This window comes from Lithobates pipiens, unplaced genomic scaffold (assembly GCF_037356315.1).
Source record: "Lithobates pipiens isolate NorthernLeopardFrog02 unplaced genomic scaffold, aLitPip1_a1.2 Scaffold_18, whole genome shotgun sequence".
NCBI classification, from domain to species: Eukaryota; Metazoa; Chordata; class Amphibia; order Anura; family Ranidae; genus Lithobates; species Lithobates pipiens.
In genome coordinates, this window is record NW_027507758.1 from 330,081,606 (window position 1) to 330,103,569 (window position 21,964).

General features: G+C 41.7%; 1 protein-coding gene across 2 annotated transcripts in view; it reads left to right on the forward strand.

Moving 5' to 3' along the window:
• The window catches only part of IBTK (inhibitor of Bruton tyrosine kinase), a 132,958-nt gene that overhangs the window by 39,132 nt on the left and 71,862 nt on the right, over positions 1 to 21,964 (forward strand). For both annotated transcript variants that reach the window (XM_077487330.1, XM_077487331.1), the window contains exons 10-13: positions 2,345 to 2,522; positions 4,158 to 4,311; positions 12,542 to 13,150; positions 20,404 to 20,490. In XM_077487330.1, the coding sequence (XP_077343456.1) occupies positions 2,345 to 2,522; positions 4,158 to 4,311; positions 12,542 to 13,150; positions 20,404 to 20,490 (1,028 nt within the window). The remainder of the gene's footprint in view (positions 1 to 2,344; positions 2,523 to 4,157; positions 4,312 to 12,541; positions 13,151 to 20,403; positions 20,491 to 21,964) is intronic.

Sequence of the window (21,964 nt, forward strand, 5' to 3'; positions counted from 1 at the left end):
GTACCCAAATGAAATTTTTATCATTTTTTTCCCACAAATAGAGCTTTCTTTTGGTGGTATTTAGTTACAGCTCGGAGTTTTATTTTTTGCTAAACAAACAAAAAAAGATGCAAAAAAAAAAAAAATCATGTTTTAATAGTTTGTTATAAAATTTTGCAAACGGGTCATTTTTCTCCTTCATTGAAGTGCGCTGATTAGGCGGCACTGATAGGCTGCATTGGTGGGCACTGATGGGCTGCATTGGTGGGCACTGATGGGCTGCATTGGTGGGCACTGATGGGCTGCATTGGTGGGCACTGATAGGCTGCACTGGTGGGCACTGATAGGCATAGTTAAGGCGGCACTAATAGGCACAGATAAGGCGGCACCGATGGGCACAGATAAGGCGGCACTGATGGGCACAGATAAGATGGCACGGATGGGTGGCACGGATAAGTGGCACGGATGGGTGGCACGGATGGGCACTGATAGGTACCACAGATAGATGGGACTGATGGGCACTGATAGGTGGCACTGATAGGTGGCTCTGATAGGTGGCACTGCTGGGCACTGATGGGCGGCACTGCTGGGCACTGATGGGCGGCACTGCTGGGCACTGATGGGCGGCACTGGGGTGCAGCACCTTTGAGGCAGATTTTGGGTGGCACTGTGGGTGGCACTGCTGGGTGGCACTGTGGGTGGCACTGTGGGCACTGCTGGGTGGCACTGTGGGCACTGCTGGGTGGCACTGTGGGCACTATGGGCACTGCTGGGTGGCACTGACAGGGGGGCACTTACTTTATTTCAGGATGGCACTGCGGGTGGCAGGTGGGCACTGGCAGGGGGCAGGTGTCCGCTTAAATTGCTGGCCGTGATCGGGACTGATGTCCCGAACACGGCCGCCGGCGATCGGCTTTTTTTTTTTCTCCTCGCGCTGTCAGCGCGAGGAGGAATACTAGCCGATTACCGGCTCCGTTTTATCACATGACGTTTTATCACGGACTCGCCGATCACAGAGCGCGCCGCGCGCGCCCCTCAGGGGGCGCGTAGAGCCGCTCGTATCCGGGACGACGTCAATAGACGTAGTCCCGGAAATGTGGGTCCGCGCTGTTGCCGTCATTTTGCAATAGCGCGGTACCCAAGTGGTTAAAGCTGAACTCCAGCTTTTGCTACACTTTACATAGTTTGTTTGAGCCTAGCTGGCCCAAACTATTTCTCTCAAGAACATTTGAGGCCGCTTTATGTGCTGTATAAACTGTATGTAGATGAGGCTACAGCATACCGCACTGTGTTCTGCATTCGAGCCGAGACTTCATGTCATTCCCAGAACACAGTAGAGTCTATCTAATCGGCACTCAGCCATTCAGACAAAGCGAATGCAAAGCTTCCTCTGATTGGCTGAGTCAGAGATTGTGCCATCATCAGCCTACCTCTCTGACTTAGCCAATCAGAGGAAGCTTTGCATTCATTGCTAGAATACATCACTTTCTATGAATGGCTGAGCGCCAATCAGACTCTAGTGTGTTCCAGGTATGAGGCGGGAAGGTCTCAGCTGGAGCCTGGAACACAGTGTGGTATGCTATAGCCTCAGCTACATACAGTTTATACAGCACATCCAGCGGCCTCACATGTTAGTGAAGAACATAGTTTGTTTGGGCCACCATGTAAAAGTGTAGCAAAAGCTGAAGCTCAGCTTTAACCTCATCCCAAAACTGTCATTTTATAATGTATCTAAAGCCAAAAAAAAATATTTTTACATTTTGGATAACGGAGTGATAAGTTTGAGACTGTTTGCATTGTTGCCTTTGTCTCCACTGTGGAAATTTCAGTCTTCATTTGCATTGGTGACAACTGTGGTCAAGACTGAAAGTTATAAATATCCAACATTTTGATTTGTCACTGGAACAGGGATACAACAAAAGTCATCTAATGTTGATACATTTTCCAATTACCACAATCTGAGGGAAAAGCTCTTTACTTTGTTACTTTTTACTTGCATTTTTTTTCCAGATTACAAAAAAGAAACTGTTGGATTTCAACCCTTCTCTACTGTTACAAAACAAATAATAACAGTTTAAGAAATACATACTGTACACTTTTGACAACTGCCTCGTCACATTTCTTATGTAGAAGGATCTGTTTAATCTCTATGTATCACCCGAGGCCAGTCACTTCACTGGATATATGTGAGGGTTTACAACCACTTTAACACCGATCTTACTGGTAGTGAATATGTTCTGTACCACATGCTTAGTTTTTATATTCATTATGCCAAAATAAATAAATCAACGTTAGGCGATTTAGGTGTTACTACATTTTTGTCAGGATGTTCTGCTGTACTATAAGTTTCTCAATTTGTTTGTAGGTTTTTTGCTGGAAGTCTTCCAGCAGTTCGCTGAAGCAATGCCGTTGGATTTATGGCCGCCAGGTGTTTATGTCTGATTTTGCCCTTAATAAGAATGAAATGCTGTTTGTCACTCAGGAAGGTGAAGGGTTTACTGGAAAGTGGATGTGTGAGAAGAAAAACTACACGGATAAAAAAGGTAATTTTTTGGAAATGGGAAAAAAAATGTCAAGTAACGTGCTTCAAAAAATTATTGTGGCAAGTAATGGAACAGAATGGCAATTAAAGGGTCAGTCTACCCAGAACAGATATCAGTGTTTTTTAGATTCTGAAATGTTAAACCCCCTGACGGGTTCATATGTCTCTTGGAAATTTCTTTACTTGAATTCCCAGGTCATCTGCTCCCTGTTGGGAGGTCTAACTTTTGGTGTCCTTTAAAACAGGATTAGGCAACCTTGGCTCTCCAGCTGTGGTGAAACTACAAATCCCGTCATGCCTGTGATTGTCAGGGTCTTGCAATGTCCATTGGGACTTGTAGTTTCGAAACAGCTGGAGGGCTGAGCTTTAAAAGATCAAAGAAACCAGTAGGTGACTAAACCTACCAGACTCTACCTATAACTAAAATATTATTGTAATAAATCCTTTAAACACAAATGCATTATTAAGTCCAAGTTCATGTTGGTAACTCTGAACGCAAGTGTTAAACTCTTAGGTGAAGCCAAACTATATAACTAGAACCAGTCAGGAAAATACATTAGCAGGAATTTGAATCTTGTCTTTTAAGTCGAATAGTGCAAACGTGTCTTTCAGAAATAGGTATATATGCCATCATTCATGGTCGTTATTTCCTCCTTGTTAGAACAGAAATGTTAGAACAGAAATGCCAGCGGTTAGTGATAGTGATTGAACTGTCAGGGCTGATAATTGACACTCTATGGACTGCTGGAGGAAGGAGAACTATCATTTAACAAAGCTTTTGGCTTTGTTCATTCAATAATGACAGCACCTTTATTATATAGTGTTTTGAAAGTGTCTGTTATATGTAATACCTTGAGCTCAGGCAAGAGTAATGCAACAACCCATCAGCAAGATACTCAGCCTGATGTTTCTGTTCTGAAAAGGAGAGAAAAAAAAACAATTCAAGGGTGTAAATTCTGATTATTATGAGTGTCTATAGCACAATGAGAGACTTATCAAGCAAAGTAGCAATAAATGTAGATGCAAATCAGACTACCTGTCAGTTAGCAGAGTCTATTGGGATGATTTACTAAAACTGGAGCATGTAAAATCTGGTGCAGCTGTGCGTGGTAGCCAATCGGCTTCTAATTTCAGCTTGTTCCATTAAGCTGTGACAAAAAAAAAATACTGGAAGTTGATTGGTTTCTATTTACAGCTGCACCAGATTTTGTCTTTTCCTGTTTTAGTAAATCAGCCCTAATGTGACAGTTTTTATGCGTATTTGCGACCCCAGCACCTGTAATCCTGGGCAGGATGCTGCCACAGATTTGAGACAGATTATTTCTAAAAACAGATGCTCAATTAAGAAGTGGCCAGGGATAGGTTTTATAGAATCACAGTGCTACATGAGAGCAGCAGAGGAAGACATTTAATGAATGAGGCTGCCTAATTAGCGCAAGTCTATCTTATTTCTGCTTCCTAGCATTGCCAGGCTGTGTGACAGAATTGATAACTGTCCCCAGTATATTATCTAGTCTCTTGTTTAATGCACTACTTATTATATTTTGGGTAAAAACAAACATTGTTTTTGCCTTGTCTGCTTTAGCCTGTGTTTGTTGTCCATATTGCCTTACCTTATTACCCCTTTTTCTTTCAGATCCCTCTATAACAGATCCCATTCACAGTGATTCCAACAGTGTTTATGAGCGAATTTCTCTTCAAAAGCTTCCCTTTGTTCACAGGGCTGTTAGTGTCACATCAGATCCTAATGGATGTAACTTTGCCGTGTTACAGTCTGATCCAAAAACAAGGTAATGTCCCATGCGTGTTCATTTAATTGCTCATTTTTAGAAGAAATGCTAAAGTATATTGAAGTAAGTTTGACATTTGATCCCATGTATCTGGCAGTTAGAACACGTAAATAATTTGGCCAAAACATGTAAGATCCAATTGTGGCATAACTCAACTCCATTTGTATTGTTGAGACAATCAAAGCAGAACTACAGTATGTCTTTTCATATACATGGGACAGTCAGTGGTAGATTAAAGTGTTTCTGAAAGGCATTTTTTTTTAAATTAAAATAATAAAGCCTAATATACTTTCCTGCTCTATGTAATGGTATTGCACAAAGAGGCTTCAAACCTCCTTTTCTGGGGTCCCCCACTGGTGATCTTGGCTCCTCCTCTTCCATGTCTAACCCCATTTGCTATGGGGACAGCCCACTCTGATCACAGGAATTTACTGACAGCAACAGGATGCTCCCACTGCTGCCTGATCTTCCTGTAAGAAGAGAGAGACAGGGAAGAAGAACTGTAGATGGACACAGCACTGGATTGATAAGGGACTCGGGTAAGTTTTGATGGGCAGGGGTTGTGGGCACAGAAAGTGAAAACATGTTTTTTTTTTTTTTTTTTTATCTTAATGCAGGGAATACATTAAGATAAAAAATGTTTTTGGCTTTAGAACCTCTTTAATTACTCATAAATGGTAGGGAATGTATCAAATGTACAGAGGTTGATAAGCAGTTAAACCTGAGGATGGCTACTGTGGAAGCTTGAAAAAGATGGATAGGAAAGACCACACATAGTGGCTAACATTAAACTGAGAAGGAAAAAAAATGCTACCCATTGGAGGTTTCAGCTTTACTGCTGTTATAAAAATAAACAGAACAAATGATTCCTCTGGGAAATACTTGCTCATTTTAGTTCATTTTAGTCCTTTTGTGTTTTGATAGAGAGTTGTAACGTTACTCATGTTTTTTTTTTTTAAAGTATATAAATGATTTATGTGGATATTAAAGTTTATGTCCTCACTTTTAAAGCTTTGAGGACTCAGTATAGATGATTAGATTAACTCATGTACTGTAAGTTTCATATACACTACAAACACTGTTAGCCTGGTCTCATAAGAGAATGCTGCATAGAATATGGTAGAAGAAAAAGACAGCAGTCTGTAATTTTGCTCTTTTACTATAATATAGAAATCACTGATGTAGCATTTTAAAGTCTAGTTTTTTTTTGCTATATATAAAAAAAAAAAACATTTTATACTTACCTGCTCTAGGGTCCCTCTTCGGTTCTCCTGGCCCCTCCCTGCTGTTGAGTGCCGCCACAGCAAGCAGCTTGCTGTGGGGGAACCCAAGCCGAGCTGCAGCTCCATGTGTCCATTCAGACCTGGAGCTGCAGTTCGGCCCCACCCGCTCCCTTTCCTGATTGGCAAACTGACTTTGACAGCAACGGGAGCTAGTGGTGCCACTGATGTGTCTCAGCCAATCAGGAGGGAGAGTCCCAGATGGCCAAGACACTCGTGGACATCCCTGGACAGAGATGGGGCTGCGGTAATTATTAGGGGGATGAGGGGGGCTGCTGCACACACAAGTCTTTTTTATAAAATATTAAAAAACACTTCTGACTACAACCTCTTTAAGCTCTCAGGGACTTCTTTGTCAAGGTATAGCTTGATATAGATGTCCTTTGACACCTAGATAGTTACATAGTCGTTAAGGCCGTAAGAAAACAATAGTCCATTTAATTCAACCTGTGTAGGTGCATGTGTATCCCCATATCCCTGTATGTTGTGTCCTTTAAGATGTACATCTAATGCCGCGTACACACGACCGGACTTTCCGTCAGACTAGGTCCGACGAGATCAGTCCGTCGGACAATCCGATCGTGTGTGGGCTAGTCCGACTGTTTTTATAAAAAAATGCGACGGACCTAGAAATAGAACATGTTTCAAATCTGTCCGACGGACTAAAATTCGTGGAAAACCGTTCATCTGTGTGCTAGTCCGACAGACCAAATACGACGCTAGGGCAGCTATTGGCTACTGAACTTCCGTGTTTAGTCCCGTTTACGTCATCACGTTCAAAACAAATGGACTTTCGAATGGACTTAGTCCGTTCGTGTGTGGCCAAGTCCATTCGTTCAGAAAGTCCATCGGACCTCCTCTGCAAGTCTGTCAGGAAGACCATTGAAAAGTCCGGTCGTGTGTACGTGACATTAAGCCCCATACACACTATCAGATTTTCTGCTGATTTTTGTCTTCAGATTTACCAAAACCATGTAGTGCAAGGGCCTGCCTGATTGCATACAAATTGAAACTCCTAAGGTTTGACCTCGTATTATATGGTTTTGGTAAATCTGAAGGAGAAAATCTGCTGGTGTGTATGGGGCTTTAGAGTCTTTTAAAAAATATCCATACTCCCTGCAGCCACCACCAGTTGTGGGAGAGAGTTCCACATCTTTATTGCCCTATTGGTAAAGAACCCCCTGCACAGTTTAAGGTTAAACCGCTTCTCCTCCATTCTCATTGTGTGCCCCCGTGTCCTTTTACACTCCCTAAGACTGAATAGTTTATTTCCTATGCTGAGAACCCCAATTGAGAGCTTTGTAGTTTGCTATCATGTCCCCTCTCAAGCATCTCCAGCAAGAATATATTTAGTGTTTGCAGCCATTGCTCATAATTGAGGTCCTCCAGTCCTCTTTTTAGTTTAGTTGCCCTTCTTTGAACTCTTTCCAGCTCCAGCACATTCCTTCAGAGGACTGGTGACCAGAACTGGACCGAAAAACTCCAGATAAGCCCTAACCAGAGTTTTATAAAGTGGCAGGATTATAGTGTTGTCCCTGGAGTATATCCCTTTTTTTTGCATGCTAATATTCTGCCTGCTTTGGTAGCCGCAGCTTGGCAATGCATGCTGTTGCTCAATTTGTCATCTATTGGCACCCCTAGATCCTTCTCCATCCTTGATTCTCCCAGCTGTTCTACACCTAGTGAATATTTTAAATTTATGTTTTTTGACCCCAAGTGCATTACTTTACATTTCTCCACATTAAACCTCATTTGCCATTTGTCTGCCCACTCATTTATTATATTCAGGTCTTTCTGCAAAATTTCTATGTCCTGGTGCAAGTTTATTACTCTTTGTGTCATCTGCAAAAACTGAGACTAAACTAGTTATCCCATACACTATATCATTTATTATCGTGTTGAATAGAATTGGTCCCAAAACAGAACCTTGGGGTACCCCACTCACTACTCCAGACCAGTCTGAGTACATGTTATTTATAACTACCCTTTGGACCCGTCCCAGTAACCAATTTTTTACCCAAGCACAAACCCTATGGTCTAAGCCTGCAGACCCCAGCTTGTAAATTAAGCGTTTATGGGGGGAATGTATCAAATGCTTTTGCAAAGTCCAGATACACCACATCCACAGCCCCCCTCCCATCTAGATGGCTGCTCATTTCCTTGTAGAATGTTAGCAGATTGGTCTGGCAAGAATGTCCTCTTATAAACCCATGCTGATTACCACTAATGATCTTATTCTACTCAGTAAAACTTTGAATATAATCCCTAATCATCCCCTCCAATAATTTACCCACTATTGCTGTTAGGCTGACTGGCCTATAATTCCCAGGAATATGTCTCTGTCCTTTTTTGACTATCACATTGGCTTTTCTCCAATCAGCTGCTACCAATCCTGTCATTATGCTGTCCACAAAGATGAGGCATAATTGTTTGTCTATAACTTGACTTAGTTCTCTGAGGACTCGGGTGTAAGCCATCTGGTCCTGGTGATTTAATTGTGTTAAGTCTTTCATTGACTCCTGCCTCTGTTAACCACATGGATATGTCACCTGTTGTGTCACTAACACTACAGACACTGATGATAAACCGTTAATTTTCTTGCGTAAAAACTGTGGAGACTAAGGCATTTAGTACAGTTGCCTTCTCTGTGTCATCTGTAACCATCCTCCCGGCCTCTTCTTTTAAATGTGCAGTGTGCACCGATTTTGTCTTTTTACTGTTATTTTTATCTGTAAAGAAAAAGGTATTATTTTTACACTCTACCACTGTGTGTGTGTCTCATAATCCTTTTTAGCTGTCCTAATTGCAATTTTACAATTTGTATTGCATTCCGTATAGTGCTTGAATGCTAATGGTGACCTATTCCCTTTATATTTTTTAAAGGTCATTCTTTTCTCCTTGATGAGCCTACTCACATTACAGTTTAACCACCCAGGTTTAATTTCCGCTCTTCTATATTTATTGCCCATTTGAATGCACTGTTTGATACATTTGTTTAAAATGTTCCTAAAGCATTCCCATTTCTCTTCTGTGTTCAATGATTCCAGAATTCATGTAGCAATGACCGTAGTTCAGGAAAATTGGCTCATTTTGAAATTTTGTGTTTATTTTGTACTACCTATATCCATTTCCTGTGATTTATGCTAAACATGATCATCCTATGATCACTAGATCCCAAGTTGTCGTGTATCTCCACACCTGAGATCAGACTTGGATCGTTCATAATTAATAGATCTAACAGGGCATTCTTTCTAGTTGGGGAATCCCCAATTGGGACGTGAAGTTGTCCTGTAAAACATTCATGATATTAGGGGCCTTTAGTGAATGAGCTGTTCCCTCTGCCCAGTCGATATCATGATAATTGAAGTCCCCCATTATGATTCCATTTTCTTGTTTCCCTGCCATTTGTAACTGAGAGAGTAATTCCAGCTCCTCCTTCTTCTTCATGTTGGGTGGCCATAGCATACCCCCCACTATTAATTTCCCACTTCCTCTATTTGAAGTTATACCCATACTGATTCTACCTCCCTCCTAGTCTCATACATAATGTCACTCCTCTCTACCACCCTTGCGTCACTTTTGATATATAGACACACCACACTCCTACCTTCCCTGCCCTTTTGATACAGGGAATACCCCTGGATATTGGGCAGTCAATTGTGTGAGCTGTCAAAACAAGTTTCAATTATTCCCACAAAATCTAATGCCTTGTACACACGGTCGAACATTCCGACAACAAAATCCATCGGATTTTTTCTGACGAATTTTGGCCGAAACTGGTGTTGCATACATATGGTCGGACAAAGTTGTTGGAAAATCCGATCGTTCGGAATGAGGTGACGTTCAATGCGTACGACGGGACTACATAGAGGCTAGTAACCAATAGCTTTGGTCTCGTAATTTAATATGAGCATGGGTGGCACTTTGTCCATCGGAATTCTCTACAAACGATCATAAAAAGTCAGATTGGATTTTTTTGTCAGAAAATTTTAGATCCTGCTCTCAAATTTTATCTGTCGGAATTTCCAACGCCCCACACACGATCGGATTTTCTGACAATATAATCCGATAGGACCTTTTCCATCAGAATTTCCGATCGTGTGTACAGGGCTTTAGTTCTCCTCTTGTAATAGCAGCTCCAGATCCATTATTTGTTAGCTAGACTCCTAGAATTTGTTTATACTCCTCTTAGTGTTGTATGAGTGCATATTGTTTTCCCCCTTTGTTTCTCCTGGCTTTGTTTTTTTATTTGAATTGCTCGCTCGCTTACCCCAGGATTAGTTGTTATGGTTATATTTTCACTGCTATAACTACTGCGGACTCTCCTATCACCCTCTGTCACCTGCTCCCTGTCTGCAATAGCTTTCTCTGGTCCCCCCAACACCTAGTTTAAAAGCCCCCTTTACCCCCATTTACTTGCCAATAGAGCTGTACCATCCCCATTAAGGTGCAGCCCGTCCTTATTAAAGAGACGGTAACTGAGAATTCATCCCAGTTATCCATGAACCCAAACCCATCTTTCCTGCACCAGTTCCTCAGCCACTTTTTCAGTTCCCTGAGCTCCTGCTGCTTCTCTGGTGTTGCTTGAGGTACAGATAGTATTTCAGAGAAAACTACCTTGGAGGTCCTTTTCCTCAATCTATTCCCTAAGTTCCTGAAATATTTTTTTAGGACTCTCCACCTTCCTCTCACTAGGTCATTGGTACCAACGTGTATCATGCCTGCTGGGTCCTCCTCAGCTCCTCCTAATCTGTCCACCTGATGTACCAAATCCGGTAAACGCACTGTTCGGCAACCCAGGTCTTTCTGACAGATTGCCCTCTCTGTCGTCCTAATAATTGAGTCTCCCACTACCAGCGCGTGTCTGGCCTTACCTGTATCACCGCTTCCCTCCTTATTGGAACCATCACTCCCCTGGCAGCTAGGGGAGGACGCCTGCTCCAGCACTGCCACCCCTGAGTTATATCATCATGGCATATTTGTTGGGGTGTACCAACTCAGGACTGGCCTCCCTGACGCTCTTCCCTCTAGCCCTCCTGCTTTCTGTCACCCAGCTACCTACTTCTGGTTCCTGTGCTTCCATCTCACCATCCTCCTCTAGGCTGGCCCCAGCCATCACCTGCTGGGTAATGTCCAAGCTCCTTTCCAGGTTGCTAATGCTTCTCAGTGTTGCTACTTGATTCTCCAGAACCAGGATCTGGGCTTCCAGAGAAACAACTCGCTGACATCTCGCACAGCAGTATGCGTCCTTGATTGGTTCATCAAGGGACGCATACAATGGTACAGGGCGTGCACTGAGTGGCATCACCAATACTGTTGGACATTTTACCTTCTAATAGTTATTCTACTCAAATGGGGAAATTGAGTAGACTAACTATTGGGATTGACTTGCATCTTGATATAGCGTGGTCCTTTACCCCTGCTAGGTGAGAGTGCTAACCACTACACCACTGTGCTGCCCCTATTTGTAACCTACCCTATTCCTAGTACACTCACAGCACTCGGGCCCTCACAGCACATGAGTACTTTGCAATACCGGTACTCGCAATACACGGGTCCTCACAGGTACTCGCAGGGTGCTCACAATACACAGGTGCTCGCAGGGTACTCATGATTTCTAAAATACTGGCCTTCGCTTTAGTTATGTACCCCTGTCCGCACACCCCAAATTCTTCAGGTGAGAAGTATATGTGCAGATTGGACATATCACCTATTTGCAGCATAGAATGGTGTACACGCTAAAGTGCATCATTGAACGCTGACACTGGAGAAGAGGAGGAATGATCATGTTTGTCAGTTTAAGATACTGTATGTATGCTGGATTTTTAAGTTATGATGAGAGGGCAGTTACAGAAAGATGGAGTTATTATTATTTAATCTTGTTTCTGCATACACAGTGCATGATAAAACATTCCTGATTGTGCATGGATTACAGATTTACTTTTCTATGTGCCTACCTTTTGTATATATTTTCATAAGACTCTACATGTTGTCATAGAACATGCTTGCCATACTATTTAAAGTGGATTTAAAGGCTCAAGTTTTTTTTTTTAACCTTCATGCGCCTGAGCTCCCTCTCGATCTAGCGAAAGCTGAGCTTCTCCTGGGTCTGTCTTTCCTCATTGGCTGAGACAGCAGCTGGAGCCATTGGCTACTGCTACTGTCAATCACATCCAGTGAGCTAAAGAAGAGAGCGTGGGAGCCGAGCCAAGCTGCGGGGCTTGGCCCAGAGGACGCACCAGTGCCCCCAGAGAAAGTGGCTAAAGAGGAGGAGCCAGGAGCGCCAAAGGGGGACCAGAAAAGAGGAGGATCAGGGCTGCTTTGTGCAAAATCACTGCACAGAAGTTAAATATTACATCTGATTTTTTGTTTTTTTTTGTAAATTAACCTTTTATAGTCTGAGTTAATATATATTTAGTTGGGACATAGAGTGGGTATAGAAAATAATCACCCCCTTTAAAATAATCACATTTTGTTGCTTTGCAGCCTGAAATGAAGATGACAGTTTTTGTTTTATCCAGCTGTATTTACTCATTTAACATCCTAGTGAAAGATATAACACCAACATGTCAGAAAAAATTACAAATTCAAAAACAGAATCACAAGTAGGAAAAAGGATGATTCACGCACTGTATATTATTTGTCAATCATGCTACAGCTCATATTGTCACTTTATTTGTTTTTTTAAGAGCGCAGCTCCCACATTTCATTGTTTTATTTTTTGTGTATATTTCACAATAGGGCTGCAGCCCTTCTTTTTAGGGATTTATAGGATACAGCGCAGTTATTTTCTTTACACATGTATTATATATATTGCTGCCTTAAAACAGCTATACATGTATTTGCAAATGTATACAAGAAAAACTTTGAAAAGTATGCTAGGGAATTTTTGTATGAACTTTCCATTAAATACACAAAAGTTAAAGCTGATGTTTTATTTTGCATTTTAGCCTTTTCGAAGTCCCTATGGTGTCTTCCTCAATTTTTACAGAAGATTTCGATAAACTGCTTATAGAGGTAGATGAGATGGACAACATTCACGATGTGACTTTCTTGCTGGGTTCCCAGACTTTTTCTGCACACAAGTACATATTGGCCATGAAATGTGACTACTTCCGTAAGCTGTTTTGTTCTGGGGACAGCAATCTAGCTGACTTTCCAGAGCTCTACCATAATGGAGAGGATTCAGCAGGGTGTGATCAGTTTGTCCTGGAGAAAGTCCCCCCAGTGCTCTTCACCTACATCCTGCAGTTTGTCTACACTGACACATGTGATATGTTGGTCCATGGTCACAAATCCAGATTTATCCCCAAAGAAAATATAGAGCAACATCAGGATACCATCATTTCAGATTTCCAGAAGATTTGTTTTCATGAGGATGTTAAAGGAAAGTCTGCCTTTGAGGTGTACAAGAACAGCCAGATCTGCACGGACAGTGACAAGAAAAAAGGCAAAACAAAGCCGCCCAAAAAGAGCAAATATGTTAATGAAGAAAATAGCCCTGTTAAAATGCTGCAAAATCTAGCCAAGAGGTTTGGCCTCAGCAATTTGAGTTCAAGGTTTGGCTTTATCCTTTTTGTTGAATATTTAAATAAGCTTTCCTTATAAAAGTAAACGGATCAAGAATTGAATTATTATTATTATAGACAACTGTTTTTTCTTTAGGTGAGGGGGGGGGATAACTTTTTCAGTTTTTTTTATTGCTGGCTCTCATTTCATGTTTGATGTATGGGTGTCAAAGAGATAGGAAAATATGGGAAATCTTGGCAGTTGGGATGTGTAAAAACTCTTTGCAAAGAAATGTTTTGGGTAATTATTAGAATAACATTTAGATAAGCTAAAGATTGGTTAGTAGAGATAGAAATATGTTTTGTGATTGCAAAAAGGGCTAATAACATTTGTATATTCTTTTAATAGTTTTTTTATTAGGTTTTACAAAATAAGTAAATGCTTTAGAAGGCAGAGTATTTTCTGATTGAAAAAAAAAAAAAAAAAGATTTTATTAAGAAAAAGAAACAAAAACATAACAGTATGGTACAGAAAGTTTTTCCAAGATGGCATCTATAACTTCCATAGATATTGACAAATTACATCATATAGGTCATGTACCTTAAAGTGTTAATGTGAAAAAAAAAAAATTCTACAGTTCCCACTGATATATAACAGTAAGCTCCCCAGTAGATGTCATTTATAAAAATATGCTGTATAATAGCTTACTTTAGAGCGCCATCTGGCACTCAGCTGACTGCCCGCTGGTCTCCTGTGCCGATGTGATAGCTGCAAGGGAAGGTGCTGGGAAACCCCCATTGACATCAGCCGAGACAAGGAGGAGACGGGCGGGCAGTCACATGAGCGCCAGACGGCGCTCTGAAGTAAGCTATTATACAGCACATTTAAAAACAAAACATTCTTAGTGTTCTATAACAGAGGAAATTATAGAAGAAAAGGTCTGTTTTTTGTTTGTTTTTCTTTAAGAGCAGGAGAGGATCGGGGTGCTGTCAGAGAGGGGTAAGGGAGAGCACACAGGAGACACGGAGCAGGCTGCGAATGACAGAGGCACAGTACTGATGGCTCCGGTGTCAGAGCTCAGCAGCGTGATGCATCCGAGTCAGCGCAGAGAGGGGATTGTAGAAACCGGCAGGACGATTCAGGTTTTTTAGGTGTCACAGGGGGCCAAATGACACCGCACAAGCACTGTGCTGTATAACATGCTCTAAGAGAACAGGATCTGTTTTTATTTTTTTGGGTTAAACACTTTAAAGACAATGATATATGCATAAAAAACTAAGGGGAGCAATTCCTCTGCTGTCAATATTGTTAGTGACCAAAATACACATAGTTCAATGTAGACAGTATCTGTCCTGTATTCAAAGGTATGAAACAAATGAATTATCCTCGGCCTATTAGTTGTCTGTCCAAAACCAATTCCAATTGGCTTAAACCTGGTGTCTCCAGCCACAGACCCCACAAGTTATCAAATTTATGGGGTCTACCAGAGATTCTCCCATACAGTGCAGCCATTCCTTATGGGAAGGGGGGGGGGGGGGTCAGGGGACTTCCAGTGTCTAAGCAGAACCCTTCGGGTTTGAAAAAGAGCTCTAGTAGCAGCTTCTCTCGTAGGCGTCTGCAACTGACATGGGGCAGAGTAGAGTTTACAACAAACATTCAAAAGACATGGACAATAATGATCTCAGTAGCACAGGGTCTACAAAATGTAAAACAGTCCACAGAATCCAAGGTTTCAAATGAAAGAAAGTTGTCTCGTCTACCTTTCAGCCTTTCATATAGTAATGCCATGTACATGAGATCAGAGTTTTCCAACAGAATTCCACTCAAGCTTGGCTTGCATACACACGGTCACACAAAAGTTCTCTGAACTTTTTGACTGTCAAGAATGCGGTGACGTACAACACTATGACGAGCTGAGAAAATGAAGTTTAATGTTTCCGAGCATGCGTAGGAATTTTGCGCGTCGGAATTGCTACAGACGATTGGAAATTTCTGATCGGGACTTTTTCCATAGGAAAAATAGAGAACCTGCTCTCAATCCTTTGCTTGTGGAAATTCCGCCAGCAAAAGTCAGATGAAGCATACACACGGTTGGAATTTCGGACTAAAAGCTCTCATCGGACTTTTTGCTGGCGGGATTTCCGATCGTGTGTACGGGGCTTAAGTTTTGATCAAATCAACAGATTTCAGATTGATTAGGTCCTAGCTGTTGCTTCCAATGCCTGGTTATTATTATTTTAGCAACTAAAAGTATGAATAATTATTCTACAATAGGTAACACTATATTTATCATATATTTAAAATAACCAATGATGGTGATGGGGGGAAAATATTCCTGTATCCTCTGATATATTTGAAACATTTTTTGCCAGAAATGGTTGAGGATTTTACGTTTTCATAAAATGTGCATTAAATGACCCACATCCTTTCCAACAAAGAGGAGACCCTGAGAAGATAATTGGCCAGTCAAAATGGGGTTAGAATACTGTCTCAGTGTACTTTTTTGGGGTTACTTCCCAATGATTAAAGTGATTGTAAACACTTTTGTCTTATTTAAAAAACAAACAGCAATTCTATTGCACAGTGTCCCCGATCCTCCGCTTCTCGAGTCCCCCGCCGGCGATTCTGGCTCCTCTTCCTCTTGATGTGCCACCATAGGAATCCACTTCCTACTGTGGCAAACCTGTGGGATCATGCTGTCTGCATCTATAGACATAGACAGTGCGTCTTGACCCTACCCCCTGCTCCCTCATCACAGGATTTGACTGACAGAAACTGAAGCCAGTGACTCCCATAGCTTTTAGCCAAGCCTGTGAGAGCTGGGAAAAGTGGGAGAAGAACAGCAGATGCGCACAGCGGTGGATCGAGTGAGGGCTCTTGTAAGTGTAAGGGGGGCATACTGTTACCTAAACATTTTTTACCTTAACCACTTCCCGAACGCCCCATAGGAGATTTACTGCCACAGGGTGGCCGCGCTGCGCAGGATCACGTATATACACATGATCCTGCACTTCTGGGTATCAGGCTCGAGTGTGCTTAGGGCGGTGGCTTGCTCCTGCTGTGATTTTACACAGTGTGAGCTGATCAACGGGTCCTGCAGACCCGATGTCTGAGTTCGGTACACTGATCGTTCGGTACACTGATCGTTCGGTACACTGACAGAATGGTAGTCTGCCTATGTAAATAAGGCTGATTGCCATTCTGTCAGTACAGAAGGCATGGATCCTGTGTTTCTGTAAAGCAGAAACGCCAATCCATGCCTTCTATTAGTAAAAGCACCTCCCCACTACACTGAAACATTAGCTAGGCTCACGGTTAACCCTTTGATTGCCCCCAATGTTATTCCCTTCCCTGCCAGTGCCATTAGTACAGTGTCGGCGCATATTTTTAGCACTGATCACTGTAATGTCCATTGATCCCCAAAAAAGTGTCAGATAGGTGTTTGACTTCCGCCGCAATAGCGCAGTCTCGATTATAAGCTGCTGATCGCCACCATTGTTAATAAAAAAAAATAACCCATGGTTTGTAGATGCTATAACTTTTGTGCAAACCAATCAATATACGCTTATTGGGATTTCTTTACTTAAAATATGTAGCGGAATACATATTGGCCTAAATTGATTGATTTTTTTTCTTTTTATGTTATTGGATATGTTTTAGAGCAAAAAGTCAAAACATTTTATTTTTTTTAAATTGACAGTCGTTCTTTTGTTTATAGCGCAAAAAAATAACGCAGTGGTGATCAAATACCACCAAAAGAAAGCTCTATTTGTGGGAAGAAAAGGACATTGTATTTGGGTACAATGTCACACACACGCAGTTGTCAGTTAAAGTAACATAGCCTGTTCAGGAAGGGGCATAAATCTTCTGGAGGTTAATGCAAACCTAGCCGTAACCTTAAGGTAAAACATGTTTAGGCTTTAGAACTATTTTAACATAACTGGTTGTGTTACAAAGTTTACAGTAAGTAGTGGTTAAATCAAGCTCCCATTTCATAAATGGTGTTTTGTCAAAAAGCACCTTACCATGTAAGAGATTCTAAAGTAGAGATATGCCTCTCCTGTTTGGTGAAAGTGTAATATTGCCACGCCTTCCTACAAATAAGCACTGTTCTATCCAGATATTTTAGTAGGTAATGTGCTATCTGCAAATACTTAAAATATTTAAAATTTAAGAGGCCAATTTCCAAGCAGAAGTTCAGCCCCCCTTCTTACCCCAAGCCTTCTGGGAAACGCCACAGGTCCCAGAAAGCTGCGGGACCATTCACAAAGCCATACTGCTTGCGCATTCACAGTGGGAAGGCGGCTGTGAAGTCGTAAGCAGTCTGTCGGCTTCCCAACATAAACATACTGGCGCTTGGACCCAAAGACGGTTGAGGAGCTGGCTTCAGATGAGGACCACACTGGGTTCCTGGACAGGCAAGGGTCCTATTATTAAAAGTCAGCAGTATTTGTAGCTGCTGACTTTAAATTTTTTACTTCTAGGCTAAAGAACCGCTTTTAAGTCTCAGGTTTCTGGAGTACTTATCTTACTGCTCACACAAGCTTTGTAATTCAGGCCTAAGTTTAGTCAAGATAGGTGATATTGCCTGGTCAGGCGACTCCTTGTTCTGTTTTTCTTTTAAGCATTAAATTCAGAAAGGAGATTGTCAGTGCCCTGATTTTTTTTGCCTATTAAACTGTGTACACAATTATAGAATTATACCACTTATAACCACCTTATCTATTTTCCAGGGAACCAAAGGCTCAGATATATACTGTAGCATGTTGGCATCTCCAGACATGGATGGTGTACCGCCTCCTTTCCAGAGAACCAAAGGCTCAGATATATACTGTAGCATGTTGGCATCTCCAGACATGGATGGTGTACCGCCTCCTTTCCAGGGAACCAAAGGCTCAGATATATACTGTAGCATGTTGGCATCTCCAGACATGGATGGTGTACCGCCTCCATGTGAAAAAGATATTGGAGTAAGGGTAAAGGTCACTTATGAAGAGCTGTAGAGCCCATTTGGCAGTGGTAGTAAGATTAAAATGGAAGTCCACACTATTCCTAAGCTTAAAGTAGTTGTAAAGGCTGAAGGTTTTTTACCTTCATGCTAATTCTATGCATGAAGGTAAAAAACCTCCAGTATGTAGCTCTCCCCTCAGCCCCCCTAATACTTCCCCAAGCCTGATCTCGATCCAGCGATGTGCATGAGACCCAGGGCTCTCCCGGGTCTCTCTCTCCTAATTGACTGAAATACAGCAGCATGGAGCCATTGGCTCCTGCTGCTGTCCTTCACATTTATACTTTCATACTCTCAGAGCACTCTGGTCCAGTCACATGATCTCCCCAGAGGCCAGGTTAAGGGGCGAGCACAACGGCTGCAATGCCTGTGTGGTGAGGTCACCTGTTGACCTGTCTCATCCTTGTAGCCGCTGATAGTAGCTGATCATGTGCCCAGACCAGAGCACCTTTAGAATAGGTAAGTATAGGCATCTGCCTTTCACAAGGTAGTTGGAATAAGATTTAGACTAGGAGTGGGAGCAAGTTTGAGCTTAGTTCGGAATAGTGTAGACTTCCATTTTAAAGTCCCCACATACTGTAAGAGAACCCTGCTTAACAGAGGTAATTTTACAAAACAACTGAGGTTGGTGTGAGTTGGGAGCATAAAGATCTATCATAGCATAGGGCTTTGACTCAATCTCCCACAGAGGAATAATAAATCTGCCATCAGGGTCTAAAAGTGAATCCAACATAATGGAAATTGCATTTTTAAGACCCTTTTCTCACATTCCGATCAGGTCTACCTGTCAGTTTTTCAGGATCTGTTCAGATCTCTGCAAAGCTTCTAGCGTTTTTTTCTTTCACATGATAAAAATGAATGTGTGGAAGCACATCACATGGAACATTATATGGTAAATGAGGCGGCTTGGGAACGTGGTGTAATCTATCTCACCAATTCCGTTTCTGTGATAGAAGATAGAACACAGTGCAGAAGATCATGAAGATATTTATGTAGCTGTGCTGGCTGTACAGATTCAGAGATGCCAGAAATCTTAAGGCTGTTATGGTGAGACCTGTGTTCCAAGTCTGTCATTTAAGACTTTAGCCAAGACAGGTCCTCCTTTTTCATTTTGTGCATCTACCAACGTTTTGAAGGGTGAGGCAAACCATCCCATTTTTTTATTCAATATACTCAACCTGATCTGCAAGCTCCTACACTTTCCACTTTAAATTGATGCAAACATGACATCATATCTGAGTGCGGGGATAAACGCAAAGATACAAGCATATCTTTCATGGTGGTGTCCAAAATGGGATGATTAGTAGTAGGAAAGGCTGTAATGGGATATTTAAATTTTCGTGTCATCCATAGAATCACTGGGTGTGCTCACGTCTTTGTCATTTCTCTGTTCTGTGTTGGTCTCCTGTGGCATTCTGGGTTTGGATTAAAATGGGCTCCTAGTAGGAGTGGATTTCCCTGATTGCAGGGATGATTGGGAGGCACTACAATGCTGGGTGCTCTGGTGTTAGAGTTCAGAGGAGAGACAGAACGGATGTTTTCCTATGTAAACAAGGCAGGCCGCTGTTCTGTGAGGGAGGAAAACTGAGATCTTTTGTTTCTGCTAAGCAGAAACATGAATCTCTGTTTTCCTCCAGTGACAGAATTTCCCCCACAGTTAGAAAGCACTCCCTAGCAGCACACTTAACCCTTTGATTGCCCTTGATGTTAACCCCTTACCTGCCAGTGTAATGTATGCAGTAACAGTGCATTTTTTATTTTATTTTATTTTTTAGCACTGATCACTGTATTGGTGTCACTGGTCCACAAAAAGTGTCACTTAGTGCCAGATTTATCCGCCGCAGTGTCGCAGTCCCACTAAAAAGATTTCTGCCATTACTAGTAAAAACTCTATTCAGTGTGTTTTTAAAGCCAAAAGTAAAAAAAATTTTTGTTTATGTTGCAAAAAATAAAAACTGCAGAGGTGAGCAATTACAACCAAAAGAAAGCTCTATTTGTGGGGAAAAAAGGACATTTTGTTTGGGTGCAATGTCACACGACCGCGCAATTGTCGGCTAAAATAACGCAGTGCCGTATCGCATAAAGGTGCCTGGTCAGGAAGGGAGTAAAACCTTCCGGAGCTGAAGTGGTTAAAGTGACATAGACCTCATGAGAGTAAACTTTGAAAATGAAATTAAACTAATTCTGGTGTATATCATAACAAATATTTCAAACTAGTGACCTAGTTTTTTATCAGGAATTCTGCTGTCAGATCACTGAATAGCTAGTTTTGTAATGTTATATTTTGTTTTCTAGGCTGGATGGCGTTCGATATGAAAATGGAGCAATTAATGTTGTAAACAAGAAAAGTGGGAACAAGCAAAGATTCAACCAAAAGAAATTGTATGTAGTTAGTGATAACCCTAATCATTCTCTAAAACGTATTTATCATTGTGTAGATTTGACTGGTCTAGATTATTACAATATAGTAATCATAAGCGTGCCCAGCCTATTGCATTAGGGTGTGCACACCAAAGCTCAAACACATACATATATGTATATATATATCTTAATAGTTTATAACAAAAACCACCGCCCAGTTCTATGTATAAACACAAGCACTCTCACACTCAAAAAAGTGTGTATCTGTTGGGGGCTGTGTCATTTCAATACAGTCTAGCGGCTGCTGTAAATTTATTCAAACATGAATAAAACACAATTGTCATCTGAAAAGATCTATAAATAATGATATGCAGATCTAGCAGCGCTTATCCATTAATAAAAACTCTTATGTTCCTTGTATATAATAATAATTTCCATCAAGTGTATATAAGGAATCACAATTTAAAAAGTCCACATCAAATGTCAATGTTTGTCCATCAATTATATATTGAACGGCAAGTCCTCTCGTTTTGTGAGATGTGTTGCACCACAGCCCATCAATACAAATCACCTCCACACGTGCAGAAGAAGCACACACAGGGGGATGTGTGATAGATAAGACTCCCCTTTGGTAGTGCTCTTACCAGAACCAGCTGGTCAAATAGGCATATCAAAAATTCCTGTGAACTGTCAGATCACTCCTCCATCCACATCACATACAGCTCATTTGAGATATTGAGAATATCTCGGAAAAAAGTGTATGGAGAGAATAGACTTAGTGTAATTCCATAAAATATAAGCTTTTAATAAAGTTTAAGACCATCAATTTTTACACTCGCAAACAACATCAAGTATGAGGCATTGGTTCATTGATACACAGCCTGGTGTTCAGGTACATGAGGATTGTCCTACCGCTCTCTCCCATAGCCGTGGGCTGTGTCTCTCTGCTCGCTCGCAGCTCAGACTAACTTCTCCCGATCACTGCTGTTTCTCTACTTGTCGTATGGCTCCACACTGACGCGTTTCATCATTCCGACATCATCTGAGGGTGGAGCCATACGGCACTCACTCTCTTTTATGCCACCTGGAGTCCTGGGTTAACCCTTCCTGGGAGAAAATCATTACGTTACTCCCCTGCACCGATTGGCCGTCAGCCATATCGTGTCACAGATTACTCACTGAGCAATAAACACTGCACACATCCGTGTACGTTCAGTCACTGCGTGGATGTTACCTATCCCCATCCTAACTGCCGGGATGAATCTCTGAGACTGTCTGTCTGAGCTCAACTCCTCCCTCCCATTTACGGCATGCAATGGCATTATTCCGTGCATGTGTGCGGACAAAAGCGGTGTCTGCACATAGCCGAATGTCGGAGGATCCCACTGCATATTGCTCATTCCACAATAGGCTCTCCCAATTACCATTACCTCCGCTCATCCCATACACGGAACGATTCCAATTGCAACCCGAAATGAGAACAGGATAAAAGTAA